Source organism: Oncorhynchus gorbuscha, linkage group LG09 (genome assembly GCF_021184085.1).
Source record: "Oncorhynchus gorbuscha isolate QuinsamMale2020 ecotype Even-year linkage group LG09, OgorEven_v1.0, whole genome shotgun sequence".
Taxonomy (NCBI): Eukaryota; Metazoa; Chordata; class Actinopteri; order Salmoniformes; family Salmonidae; genus Oncorhynchus; species Oncorhynchus gorbuscha.
Window position 1 is genome coordinate 3,773,834 of NC_060181.1, and position 15,716 is coordinate 3,789,549.

The following is a 15,716-nucleotide window of genomic DNA, read 5'->3' on the forward strand; positions in this document are numbered from 1 at the left end:
GCAGCACATCTTGGACAGTGACGACATGTTCATCAATGTGGAAGCCATCAGTTTGCCGCCTATATCACACATGCTGAACAGGCACCAGGTGTCTCTAAAACAGCGATACCGTGGGCCTTCTGAAAGAAATGCAGACAGAGTGAGGCGACTGAGGACTGAGTATGTTCAGGTATGTTCAGGTATGTCCAGGTATGTCCAGGTATGTTCAGGTATGTTCAGGTATGTCCAGGTATGTCCAGGTATGTCCAGGTATGTCCAGGTATGTTCAGGTATGTTCAGGTATGTTCAGGTATGTTCAGGTATGTCCAGGTATGTCCAGTTTCAAGATGCCTGTTGTGAAAAATTCCCCTCAAAATTCTACATCGTTGTAATCAGTAATTCTCCAAAATGCATTTTTAGAGGGTGATGGAGCTGGATGCCGACGGAAACCATCACAAATTCCTCTTTTTAGATGAGGCAGGCTTCAACCTGGCCAAGACGAGGAGGAGAGGTCGGAATTTCATTGGCCAGCGGGCAACTATCCAAGAACTCGGACAACGTGGGGCCAACATCACCATGTGGGCGGCTATATTGGAAGATGGCGTGGTGGGATACAGACCACGTAGGACCATATAACGCAGCTCTCCTTGTAACCATCCATGATGAGCTAAATCAGGTCTGTAAAGCTGATGGCGTGACCTATGTCATCGTGTGGGATAATGTCAGATTCCACCATGCACAAATGGTGCAAGCATGGTTTCAGGCCCAATCACAATTTACCACCCTGTACTTACCCCAATACTCTCCTTTCCTTAACCTGATTGAGGATTTTTTCTCCACATGGAGGTGGAAGGTATATGATAGGTGCCCTCACGAACAAGCCGCCCTTCTCCAGGCCATGGATGACGCATGCAATGACATCACGGCAGACCAGTATCAGGCCTGCATTCACCCAAAGATTCTTCCCAAGATGTTTGGCCAATGAAAACATCCATTGTGATATGGATGAGAACCTGTGGCCAAATCCACAAGACTGGGTTGATGGAAATATAGAAGTAGTAATTGATCTTTTGTTTTTCTTTTTACAGTAAGCCAGGTGAGGAACACTGCAGTGATGTTTTACAGTAAGCCGGGTGAGGAACACTGCAGTGATGTTTTACAGTAAGCCAGGTGAGGAACACTGCAATGATGTTTTACAGTAAGCCAGGTGAGGAACACTGTAGTGATGTTTTACAGTAAGCCGGGTGAGGAACACTGCAGTGATGTTTTACAGTAAGCCAGGTGAGGAACACTGCAGTGATGTTTTACAGTAAGCCAGGTGAGGAACACTGCAGTGATGTTTTACAGTAAGCCAGGTGAGGAACACTGCAGTGATGTTTTACAGTAAGCCAGGTGAGGAACACTGCAGTGATGTTTTACAGTAAGCCAGGTGAGGAACACTGCAGTGATGTTTTACAGTAAGCCAGGTGAGGAACACTGCAGTGATGTTTTACAGTAAGCCAGGTGAGGAACACTGCAGTGATGTTTTACAGTAAGCCAGGTGAGGAACACTGCAGTGATGTTTTACAGTAAGCTAGGTGAGGAACACTGCAGTGATGTTTTACAGTAAGCCAGGTGAGGAACACTGCAGTGATGTTTTACAGTAAGCCAGGTGAGGAACACTGCAGTGATGTTTTACAGTAAGCCAGGTGAGGAACACTGCAGTGATGTTTTACAGTAAGCCAGGTGAGGAACACTGCAGTGATGTTTTACAGTAAGCCAGGTGAGGAACACTGCAGTGATGTTTTACAGTAAGCCAGGTGAGGAACACTGCAGTGATGTTTTACAGTAAGCTAGGTGAGGAACACTGCAGTGATGTTTTACAGTAAGCCAGGTGAGGAACACTGCAGTGATGTTTTACAGTAAGCCAGGTGAGGAACACTGCAGTGATGTTTTACAGTAAGCCAGGTGAGGAACACTGCAGTGATGTTTTACAGTAAGCTAGGTGAGGAACACTGCAGTGATGTTTTACAGTAAGCCAGGTGAGGAACACTGCAGTGATGTTTTACAGTAAGCCAGGTGAGGAACACTGCAGTGATGTTTTACAGTAAGCTAGGTGAGGAACACTGCAGTGATGTTTTACTGTATTTTTGCTATGATTCAAAGAAACCTATGTTGTGATTTAATTGTTTTTCATCAACAAATGTCATTTTGTTCAATGATTCCACTGTGTCTGTAGTATTCTCTCTACTAGTCCTTTTACAGTGATGTACTTACGTGTAGTAGCATAATGAAACACATATCATATTTTGTGCTACAATATTTAATGATTGTACTAACTACACAGTAAAACTATCGGTATCTTGTGTGTGAGTGATCTAAATGAATGTTCCTATGGTTTTTCATGATAAATTAGTTATTTGAACCAATGATTCTGCAACTGCAAGGTTTCTTTAAAGATATAAATGCACAATGCAATGTTTTGAACATTGGACAGCCTGTGTTACAAGTGATGACCGGTTTGAGTTTTGTGTCTGGAGTTTTGAAAAATGACCACAAGATTCTGAAATTAGTGACAAAATGATTGTAAAAAACTGTGATATTGCTGCTAGGATTTAGGTAATTTATCCTGTTGTATGCTGGGAAATGAAGGGTAGTTTATAATTTATCCTGTTGTATGCTGGGAAATGAAGGGTAGTTTATCATTTATCCTGTTGTATGCTGGGAAATGAAGGGTAGTTTATCATTTATCCTGTTGTATGCTGGGAAATGAAGGGTAGTTTATAATTTAACCTGTTGTATGCTGGGAAATGAAGGGTAGTTTATCATTTATCCTGTTGTATGCTGGGAAATGAAGGGTAGTTTATCATTTATCCTGTTGTATGCTGGGAAATGAAGGGTAGTTTATCATTTATCCTGTTGTATGCTGGGAAATGAAGGGTAGTTTATCATTTATCCTGTTGTATGCTGGGAAATGAAGCGTAGTTTATCATTTATCCTGTTGTATGCTGGGAAATGAAGCGTAGTTTATCATTTATCCTGTTGTATGCTGGGAAATGAAGGGGAATGGCAGGCTTGTCGTGTTTCAAGACACAAATCACATGTTGTCAGGTTAGGTTGGTCAGGGGTGTGTGCGCGTGCGTGTGAGTGTGCACGTGGGCATGTGCATGTGTCTGTGTGTGTGTGCGTGTGTCTGTGTGTGTGTGTGTTTGTTTGGATGTAAGGGGTAGTGTAAGTGACGGGTCTAGTTTCACGGCTCAATAAGCAGTGAATCGTTCAGAGCCCTGAGTTTAAACACGATAATACATGAACACACACACACACACACACACACACACACACACACACACACACACACACGCACGCACGCACGCACGCACGCACGCACGCACGCACGCACGCACGCACGCACACACACACACACACACACACACACACACTCGCTATCTTGTTGATGAATTGGAAAAAGCATATGCAGTATCTCTCACTAAGCCAGGTCTGAAGTGACAAACCAACAGACACAAAGAGACAGACACAAAGAGACAGACACAAAGAGACAGACACAAAGAGACACACACAGACACAAAGAGACAGACACAAAGAGACACACACAGACACAAAGAGACAGACACAGACACAAAGAGACAGACACAAAGAGACACACACAGACACAAAGAGACACGCACAGACACAAAGAGACACACACAGACACAAAGAGACACACACAGACACAAAGAGACACACAGAGACACACAGAGACACACAGAGACACACAGAGAAACACAGAGACACACAGAGACACACAGAGACACACAGAGAAACACAGAGACACACAGAGACACACAGAGACACACAGAGAAACACAGAGACACACAGAGAAACACAGAGACACACAGAGACACACAGAGACACACAGAGAAACACAGAGAAAACAGAGAAACACAGAGACACACAGAGACACACAGAGACACACAGAGACACACAGAGAAACACAGAGACACACAGAGACACACAGAGAAACACAGAGACACACAGAGACACACAGAGACACACTGAGAAACACAGAGACACACAGAGACACACAGAGACACACAGAGACACACAGAGAAACACAGAGACACACAGAGACACACAGAGAAACACAGAGAAACACAGAGACACACAGACACACTGTTAAGGGAATTTTTTATCAATGATGACTAATTATGTATACATTTCAATCAGGACTGACTAATCAGAATACTATTATGTTACTGTATATGTACTAATCAGAATACTATTATGTTACTGTATATGTACTAATCAGAATACTATTATGTTACTGTATATGTACTAATCAGAATACTATTATGTTACTGTATATGTACTAATCAGAATACTATTATGTTACTGTATATGTACTAATCAGAATACTATTATGTTACTGTATATGTACTAATCAGAATACTATTATGTTACTGTATATGTACTAATCAGAATACTATTATGTTACTGTATATGTACTAATCAGAATACTATTATGTTACTGTATATGTACTAATCAGAATACTATTATGTTACTGTATATGTACTAATCAGAATACTATTATGTTACTGTATATGTACTAATCAGAATACTATTATGTTACTGTATATGTACTAATCAGAATACTATTATGTTACTGTATATGTACTAATCAGAATATCCTGTATATGTACTATTAATCAGAATACTATTACGTTACTGTATATGTACTAATCAGAATACTATTATGTTACTGTATATGTACTAATCAGAATTACTATTATGTTCCTGTATATGTACTAATCTATTATGTTACTGTATATACTAATCAGAATACTATTATGTTACTGTATATGTATAATGTACTAATCAGAATACTATTATGTTACTGTATATGTAACTAATTGTGTTCCTGTATATGTACTAATCAGAATACTATTATGTTACTGTATATGTATGAGTTTTCTTTCTTGATCCCAGTACTGAATATAATGTGTGTGAATGTGGTCAAGAGTTAGAACAATGACTGTCTGTTCCTTGGTAGAAATGAATTAACGATATCTTCAGCCTGGCGAGAATGTTTATCTACACGAGAAGACCTTGGCTCGTAAATTATATTAAATTGATAGGGAGACGGATGTGGGAAGGCTTGAGATACAGCCTTTGTACTCGAACGGAGATGGCACGGGTTCGTGCTGAAACTAAAGACGTCATTTTCACTTTATAACCTGTGGTAACCTGTATCGCATTCAGTACTCTCTTGATTAAACTCTGCTGATTGACTTTAAGACTGGGATCTGTCCATTATTATAGGATAAGGGTCTTACAAATCCTTATGAATTGACAGAGTGTTAAATTTTAATTGGGTATTAAAACATAGAGCAATTTAATTCCTGTAACACACGCACACACACAGACACACAGACATACAGACACACAGAGACACACAGACACACAGAGACACACAGACACATACAGACACACAGTCATGAGGAGACAGACCAGATATACCCTGGTATTATGTAGTCATGAGGAGACAGACCACCAGATATACCCTGGTATTATGTAGTCATGAGGAGACAGACCACCAGATATACCCTGGTATTATGTAGTCATGAGGAGACAGACCAGATATACCCTGGTATTATGTAGTCATGAGGAGACAGACCACCAGATATACCCTGGTATTATGTAGTCATGAGGAGACAGACCACCAGATATACCCTGGTATTATGTAGTCATGAGGAGACAGACCAGATATACCCTGGTATTATGTAGTCATGAGGAGACAGACCACCAGATATACCCTGGTATTATGTAGTCATGAGGAGACAGACCAGATATACCCTGGTATTATGTAGTCATGAGGAGACAGACCAGATATACCCTGGTATTATGAAGCTGAGTTATTCACGTTCTAGAAATTTGTGATAAAACATTCACGTGTCCAAATTTCTGTGTTTTATGAAAATATTAAATCAACGTTCAATCAAACATAAACCAAATGTAATATACGATGTTTAATGGGAAGTTTGCAAGAACATTCCAGTTCATCAGTTGTCAGGACGTCGCCTGACGTCCTAAATACCACACCTTGTTACTGAGCCAATCAAGGCCATGAATGGTGAACCACTCATCCATTCATAGTTAAATAGTGAAGACATCAAAACTATGAAATAACACATATGGAATCATGTAGTATCCAAAAAAAGTGTTAATTAAACAAACCAGAATATATTTTATAGTTGAGATTCTTCAGACTTATTCTTTAAACTGATATATATTTTCCAAGTTGCTGGGTAAGGCCATATGCAAAATAGGTAACCTGGGAAATGCCTAACTAGTTTTAATGAGAGGGGAGAATGGAGTAGGATGGTGCCCTTAACTTCTCTAGGGTAGGGGGCAGCATTTGGAATTGTGGATGAAAAGCATGCCCAAATTAAAATGCCTACTCAGGCCCAGAAGATAGGATATGCATAAAATAATTGGTAGATTTCGATAGAAAAATCTCTAAAGTTTCCAAAACTGTTAAAATAGTGTCTGTGAGTATAACATAAATGATTTGGCAGGAGAAAACCTGAGAAAAATTAAAAATCCAAAAATCCATCTATTCAATGCCATTACAGTATCCATTGATTTAGGACTCAAATTGCAGTTCCTATGCCTTCCACTAGATGTCAACAGTCTTTAGAAATCGTTTCAGGCTTGTATTCTGAAAAATGAGGGAGTAAGAGCAGTCTGAATGAGAGGACCCTGCCGTGTCACAGAGCTTTTTCATGCTCGCGACCGAGAGATAACCTTTCTTGTTCACCTTTTATATTGACAACGTTATTGTCCGGTTGAAATATTATAGATTATTTAGGTTAAAAACAACCTGAGGGTTGAATATAAACATCGTTTGACATGTTTCCATGAACTTAACGAATACAATTTAGATTTTTTTGTCTGCCTGTTGTGACTGTGTTTGAGCCTGTGGATTACTGAAGAAAACATGCAAACAAAACAGAGGTATTTGGATATAAATAGAGACTTTATCGAACAAAATGAACATTTATTGAATGAATTAATGTCTTCTGAGTGCAAACATATGAAGATCATCAAAGGTAAGTGATTCATTTTATCTCTATTTCTGACTTGTGAAACTCTTCTACTTGGCTGGTTACTGTTTGTAATAATGATTTGTTCACTGGCCGATGTTCTCAAATAATCGCATGGTATGCTTTCGCCGTAAAGCATTTTTGAAATCTGACACCGTGGTCACAAGAAGTTAATCTTTAAACCCATGTAAAGTATTTTTATCTTTTTTGAATTTTCATAATGAGTTTTTCTGTATTTGAATTTCAGCAATCTCACTGGATGTTGGCCAGGTGGGACGCTAGTGTCCCACATACCTTAGAGAGGTTAAATACTGATCTTAGGTCAGATGGTAGCCTTAAAACTTAGGTCAGTTTTCTGGTTGCCCACCCATAATGGAAGGGTATGTGCTTTTCGGATCACTTGCACACACACACACACACACACACACACACACACACACACACACGCACGCACGCACGCACGCACGCACGCACGCACGCACGCACGCACGCACACACACACACACACACACACACACACACACACACACACACACACACACACACACACACACACACAGATATATAAACTCACCGACACATAAGGGAAGGGGGCTATCCCAGGCTCTCCTCTCCCCCCTCAAACAGGTCAGGATCTGGGGTCCCTTCAAGGTGTATCCTGGGTCACAGCTATAACACACGGTGCTGCCAGCGAAGTGACCCTTATCTTCTCTCTTATAACCAAACTGAGGAACACCCGGGTCCTCACACTTCAACAGCTCAAAACCTGCAGGACGGAGAGATAAAGAGAGAAGACGGAGGGATAAAGAGAGAAGAGGGAGGGATAAAGAGAGAAGACGGAGGGATAGAGAGAGAAGACAGAGGGATAAAGAGAGAAGACGGAGGGATAAAGAGAGAAGATGGAGGGATAAAGAGAGAAGACGGAGGGATAAAGAGAGAAGACGGAGGGATAAAGAGAGAAGACGGAGGGATAAAGAGAGAAGACGGAGAGATAAAGAGAGAAGACGGAGGGATAAAGAGAGAAGACGGAGAGATAAAGAGAGAAGATGGAGGGATAAAGAGAGAAGACGGAGGGATAAAGAGAGAAGACGGAGGGATAAAGAGAGAAGACGGAGGGATAAAGAGAGAAGACAGAGGGATAAAGAGAGAAGACGGAGGGATAAAGAGAGAAGACGGAGGGATAAAGAGAGAAGACGGAGAGATAAAGAGAGAAGACGGAGGGATAAAGAGAGAAGACGGAGGGATAAAGAGAGAAGACGGAGGGATAAAGAGAGAAGACGGAGGGATAAAGAGAGAAGAGGGAGGGATAAAGAGAGAAGACGGAGGGATAAAGAGAGAAGACGGAGGGATAAAGAGAGAAGACAGAGGGATAAAGAGAGAAGACGGAGGGATAAAGAGAGAAGACGGAGGGATAAAGAGAGAAGACAGAGGGATAAAGAGAGAAGACAGAGGGATAAAGAGAGAAGAGGGAGGGATAAAGAGAGAAGACGGAGGGATAAAGAGAGAAGACGGAGGGATAAAGAGAGAAGACAGAGGGATAAAGAGAGAAGACGGAGGGATAAAGAGAGAAGACAGAGGGAATAGGGGACATGAGGAGATGGATGGAAGGTGGGGCAGAGAAACAAAAGGGTTTGAGCTATAGAATATATAACGGCTCAGCTTTTCTGATTCATAGTATTCATACTGCACCATACTCTACACCTGCTGTTGCTTTGTACACTGCCTATTATTGGTCGACACCAGAGGGCAAGGGCTATGTTACTCACTGGTAAAGTGTAGCTCAAAGCCCTTGCTGGTGTTGTCTGCGTTACTGACGAACTCCAGCCACATGGAGCTGGATGTAGAGTTGAGCGTGTTTTCCTGCAGCTCAGTCCCAGAGAAAACACCCAACAGACGAGCCTGGTTACTATTGCCATCAAACACCTAAAGAGAGAGATGGGGAGACAAAGAGAGATAGAGAGAGAATGGAGAGATAGAACCATCGTCAGTTGTCTCTTTCCACAGCCATTAAACTCTGTAACTGATTTAAAGTCATCATTGGCCTCATGGTGAAATTCCTGAGCGGTTTCCTTCCTCTCCAGCAACTGAGTTAGGAAGGACGCCTGTATCTTTGCACTATGCTCAAAAGGGTTATTTAATGCCTGCTTTTCTTATTCACCCTTCTACTGTACCAATAGGTGCCCTTCTTTTGTGAACCGTAGAAAACCTTCCTGGTCTTTGTGGTTGGATCTGTGCTTCAAATTCACTGCTTGACTTGGGACGTTACAGATAATTGATGGTATGTGTGGGGTACAGAGATGGGTAATTTAAAAACTATTATGGCACACAGAGTGACTCCATGCAACTAATTATAAACACATGTTTAACTGCTGAATGTATTTAAGCTTGTCATAACAAAATCCTTGAAAACGTATTGACATTTCAGCTTCTAATTGTTAATAGACTTGTAAAATTTCTAAAAACATAATTCCACTTTGATATTATGGGGGAATGTGCGTAGGCCCGTAACACAACATCTCAATGTAAACCATGTGGAATACTGGAAACACAACAACATATAACCCATCTGGAATACTGTCTGGAATACCATCTGGAATACTGTCTGGAATACTGTCTGGAATACCATCTGGAATACTGTCTGGAATACTGGAACACAACAACATATAACCCATCTGGAATACTGTCTGGAATACCATCTGGAATACACAACAACATGTGGAAACAGTTTCCTGTTCCTGTATCTAAATGAAACAACATCTCTAAACCTGGAACCTGGAACACCTCTCCCTGTGGAACCTGGAACCCTCCTCCCTGGAACCTCCCTCCCTCCCTCCCTGTGGAACCTGGAACACCTCTCTCCCTGTGGAACCTGGAACCCTCCTCAATGTAAACCTCTGGAACCTGGAACACCATCTCAATGTAAACCCTCCCTCCCTCCCTCCCTCCCACTAAGCTTATGCCATATGCAGGCATGCAGGCATGCAAACAAATACACAGACACACACACACACGCTCTTTGCCACCCTCACTTTGAGCATGTCATCGTCCTCCAGTCTGAAGTCTCGTGCTCGGAGCTGGATGCCTTTGCCTGGCTGGGTCTGTATAGAGTAGATACACTCGTGGTGGTTCCCATAGTAACCTGGGTAGTTAGGAGACAGCAGCACTCCCTGCATGCCAGTCACTGAGGATCCACACTCAGCTAGAATAGAGAAGAGAGAGAAGGAAGAGGGAAAAGAAAGAAAGACCTCCCTCCCTCCCTCCCTCCCCCTCCCTCCCTCCCTCCCTCCTCCCTCCCTCCTCCCTCCCTCCCTCCCTCCCTCCCTCCCTCCCTCCCTCCCTCCCTCCCTCCCTCCCAGAGCTTAGAGAGAGCATGAAAGAGAGAGAGAGAGAGAGAGAGAGAGAGAGAGAGAGAGAGAGAGAGAGAGAGAGAGAGAAGGAAGAAAGAGGGAGAGAAGGAGGAGAGCGAGACAGAGAGAGACAGAGAGAGACAGAGAGAGACAGAGAGAGAGAGACAGAGAGAGACAGAGAGACAGAGAGAGACAGAGAGAGAGACAGAGAGAGACAGAGAGAGAGAGACAGAGAGAGACAGACAGAGAGAGACAGAGAGAGACAGAGAGACAGAGAGAGACAGAGAGAGAGAGAGAGAGAGAGAGAGAGAGACAGAGAGAGAGACAGAGAGAGAGAGAGAGACAGAGAGAGACAGAGAGACAGAGAGAGACAGAGAGAGAGAGAGAGAAGAGAGAGAGAGAGAGAGAGAGAGACAGAGAGACAGAGAGAGAGAGAGAGAGAGAGAGAGAGAGAGAGAGAGAGAGAGAGAGAGAGAGAGAGAGAGAGAGAGAGAGAGAGAGAGAGAGAGAGAGAAAAGGAAGAGAGAGAGAGAGACAGAGAGAGAGAGAGAAAAGGAAGAGAGAGAGAGAGAGAGAGAGAGAGAGAGAGAGAGAGAGAGAGAGAGAGAGACAGAGAGAGACAGAGAGAGACAGAGAGAGAAAGAGAAAGGGGTCACACATCACAATCATCCAGCATTTGTACTTAAACCTGCTTCTCTGGAGACATGCAGGGGGGGTAATGTAGGAGAGACGAGACCTGATGATATCTGACTGGATGGAGGTCTGTGACCCTTTCTACACATTTACAGTCTTTTGGTCTGTCAAATTGAAACACAAATAGAAACTCACTGCAGACAGAAAACCACTCGAATCCATAAAAAGGACAACTGAAAACCGTTCAGCCAGCCGTCAACTCATATTCTTGTAGTTGCCTGACCCAGTTTCTCCCAAACATAGCAGAAGACCAGATAACAGAAAATAAAAATATGAATTCAACGTTTAGACAAATGACTTTCTAAAGTTGGTCCCTGCCAGCCATTTCATACTATAATTAGAATAAATCTGGCCTCTAACATACACTATATATATATACAGCAGTATGTGGACACCGTGCAATCTCCATAGACAAACATGGGTAGTAGAATGGCCTTACTGAAGCACTCAGTGACTTTCGACGTGACACCGTCATAGCATGCCTCCTTTCCAACAAGTCAGTATGTCAAATGTCTGCCCTGCCCCCCGGTCAACTGTAAGTGCTGTTATTGTGAAGTGGAAACGTCTAGGAGCAACAACGGCTCAGCCGCGAAGTGGTAGGCCACACAAGCTCACAGAACGGGACCGCTGAGTGCTGAGACGTGTAAAAAGTAAGTGTTCTCTGCACCACTCACTACCGAGTTCCAAACTGCCTCTGGAAGCAACGTCAGCACAATAACCGTTAGTCTGGAGCTTCATGTAATGGGTTTCCGTGGCCGAGCAGTGGCACACAAGCCTAAGATCACCATGTGCAGTGCCAAGCGTCGGCTGGAGTGGTGTAAAGCTCACCGCCATTGGACTGTGGAGCAGTGGAAACACGTTCTCTGGAGTGATGAATCACTCTTCTCCATCTGGCAGTCCGATGGATGAAACTGGGTTTGGCGGATATCAAGAGAACGCTACCTGCCCGAATACATAGTGCCAACTGTAAAGTTTGGTGGAGGAGGAATAATGGTCTGGGGCTGTTTATCATGGTTCAGACTAGGCCCCTTAGTTCCTGTGAATGCAAATCTTAACGCTACAGCATACAACGATATTCTAGACGATTCTGTGCTTCCAACTTTGTGGCAACAGTTTTGGGAAGGCCCTTTCCTGTTTCTGCATGACAACGCCAAGAGGACATCTCGTGGAAAGCCTTCCCAGAAGAGTGGAGGATGTTATAGCAGCAAAGGGAGGGACCAACTCCATATTAATGACTTCCCAGAAGAGTGGAGGCTGTTATAGCAGCAAAGGGGGGACCAACTACATATTAATGACTTCCCAGAAGAGTGGAGGCTGTTATAGGGGGGGACCAACTCCATATTAATGACTTCCCAGAAGAGTGGAGGCTGTTATAGCAGCAAAGGGGGGTCCAACTCCATATTAATGACTTCCCAGAAGAGTGGAGGCTGTTATAGCAGCAAAGGGGGGACCAACTCCATATTAATGACTTAGCAGAAGAGTGGAGGCTGTTATAGCAGCAAAGGGAGGGACCAACTCCATATTAATGCCCACGATATTGTAATGAGATGTTCGACCAGCCCGGTGTCCACATACTAGTGATCATGTAGTGTATTTCTCTATTTCATTGTAACAGTTTAAGCTGTTCTCCTCTTTTTATGATTACACCTGCTCTCCTTAGTTAGTTCTGCAAACGTTATAGTTCAATTCTGTTAATTACGAGGGGCTCATTTTAACACTGCTGACTATCATTTCCTCCCGTCTAATAAGGAACTGATTTAGAATGGGACGCCAGGTGGGTGGATTTAATTATCAAGTAGAAAAGGAAAAAACACTAGTGCTCTGGACCTCGTCGGGTAAGAGATGAATACCCGCTTTACTCATAAAATATGAATACCCGCTTTACTCATAAGAGATGAATACCCGCTTTACTCATAAGAGATGAATACCCGCTTTACTCATAAGAGATGAATACCCGCTTTACTCATAAGAGATGAATACCCGCTTTACTCATAAGAGATGAATACCCGCTTTACTCATAAGAGATGAATACCCGCTTTACTCATAAGAGATGAATACCCGCTTTACTCATAAGATATGAATACCCGCTTTACTCATAAGAGATGAATACCCGCTTTACTCATAAGAGATGAATACCCGCTTTACTCATAAGAGATGAATACCCGCTTTACTCATAAGATATGAATACCCGCTTTACTCATAAGAGATGAATACCCGTTTTACTCATAAGAGATGAATACCCGCTTTACTCATAAGAGATTAATACCCGCTTTACTCATAAGAGATGAATACCCGCTTTACTCATAAGAGATGAATACCCGCTTTACTCATAAGAGATGAATACCCGCTTTACTCATAAGAGATGAATACCCGCTTTACTCATAAGATATGAATACCCGCTTTACTCATAAGAGATGAATACCCGCTTTACTCATAAGAGATGAATACCCGCTTTACTCATAAGAGATGAATACCCGCTTTACTCATAAGAGATGAATACCCGCTTTACTCATAAGAGATGAATACCCGCTTTACTCATAAGAGATGAATACCCGCTTTACTCATAAGAGATGAATACCCGCTTTACTCATAAGAGATGAATAACCCGCTTTACTCATAAGAGATGAATACCCGCTTTACTCATAAGAGATGAATACCCGCTTTACTCATAAGAGATGAATACCCGCTACCATCATTTACTCATAAGAGATGAATACCACCGCTTTACTCATAAGAGATGAATACCCGCTTTACTCATAAGAGATGAATACCCGCTTTACTCATAAGAGATGAATACTCTATATCGTTTTACTCATAAGAGATGAATACCCGCTTTACTCATAAGAGATGAATATCATAATCCGCTTTACTCATAAGAGATGAATACCCGCTTTACTCATAAGAGATGAATACCCGCTTTACTCATAAGAGATGAATATCCCGCTTTACTCATAAGAGATGAATACCCGCTTTACTCATAAGAGATGAATACCCGCTTTACTCATAAGAGATGAATACCCGCTTTACTCATAAGAGATGAATACCCGCTTTACTCATAAGAGATGAATACCCGCTTTACTCATAAGAGATGAATACCCGCTTTACTCATAAGAGATGAATACCCGTTTTACTCATAAGAGATGAATACCCGCTATTACTCATAAGAGATGAATACCCGCTTTACTCATAAGAGATGAATACCCGCTTTACTCATAAGAGATGAATACCCGCTTTACTCATAAGAGATGAATACCCGCTTTACTCATAAGAGATGAAATAAAATATGCAGGTTTTTTTAGTGACACTGGATTTTTGTAGAACTCACTCATTATAACCATTTAATCCAGTCTCTATATCTCTATAATCCACTTTATATACCATCATAATCCACTCTCTATATCTCCATAATCCACTTTATATACCATCATAATCCACTCTCTATATCTCCATAATCCACTCTCTATATCTCCATAATCCACTCTCTATATCTCCATAATCCACTCTCTATATCTCCATAATCCACTTTATATACCATCATAATCCACTCTCTATATCTCCATAATCCACTCTCTATATCTCCATAATCCACTTTATATACCATCATAATCCACTCTATATATCTCCATAATCCACTTTATATACCATCATAATCCACTCTCTATATCTCCATAATCCAGTCTCTATATCTCCATAATCCACTCTCTATATCTCCATAATCCAGTCTCTATATCTCCATAATCCACTTTATATACCATCATAATCCACTCTCTATATCTCTATAATCCACTTTATATACCATCATAATCCACTCTCTATATCTCCATAATCCACTCTCTATATCTCCATAATCCACTCTCTATATCTCTATAATCCACTTTATATACCATCATAATCCATCTCTATATAATCCACTCTCTATATCTCCATAATCCACTCATAATATCTATATCTATAATCCACTTTATATACCATCATAATCAACTCTCTATATCTCTATAATCCACTCTCTATATCTCCATAATCCACTCTCTATATCTCCATAATCCACTCTCTATATCTCCATAATCCAGTCTCTATATCTCTATAATCCACTTTATATACCATCATAATCCACTCTATATCTATATCTCTGTAATACCCTCTCTATATCTCCATAATCCACTCTCTATATCTCCATAATCCACTCTCTATATCTTCATAATCCAGTCTCTATATCGCCATAATCCAGTCCCTATATCTCCATAATCCAGTCTCTATATCTCATTAATTCAGTCTCTATATCTCCATCTCCATAATCCAGTCTCTATATCTCCGTAATCCACTCTCTATATCTCCATAATCCAGTCTCTATATCTCCATAATCCCTCTCTATATCTCCATAATCCAGTCTCTATATCTCCATAATCCACTCTCTATATCTCCATAATCCAGTCTCTATATATCCATAATCCAGTCTCTATATCTCCATAATCCAGTCTCTATATCTCCATAATCTCTATAATCTCTATATCTCCATAATCCAGTCTCTATATCTCCATAATCCCCATCATAATCCACTCTATATCTCTATATCTCCATAATCCCTCTCTATATCTCCATAATCCAGTCTCTATATCT

General features: G+C 41.5%; 1 protein-coding gene across 1 annotated transcript in view; it reads right to left on the bottom strand.

The window, feature by feature from the left end:
* LOC124042645 (CUB and sushi domain-containing protein 1-like) overlaps positions 1-15,716 on the bottom strand; it is an 842,040-nt gene that overhangs the window by 324,199 nt on the left and 502,125 nt on the right. The window contains 3 exon segments of the mRNA XM_046360721.1: positions 7,634-7,825; positions 8,826-8,982; positions 10,089-10,258. Of these exon segments, the coding sequence (XP_046216677.1) occupies positions 7,634-7,825; positions 8,826-8,982; positions 10,089-10,258 (519 nt within the window).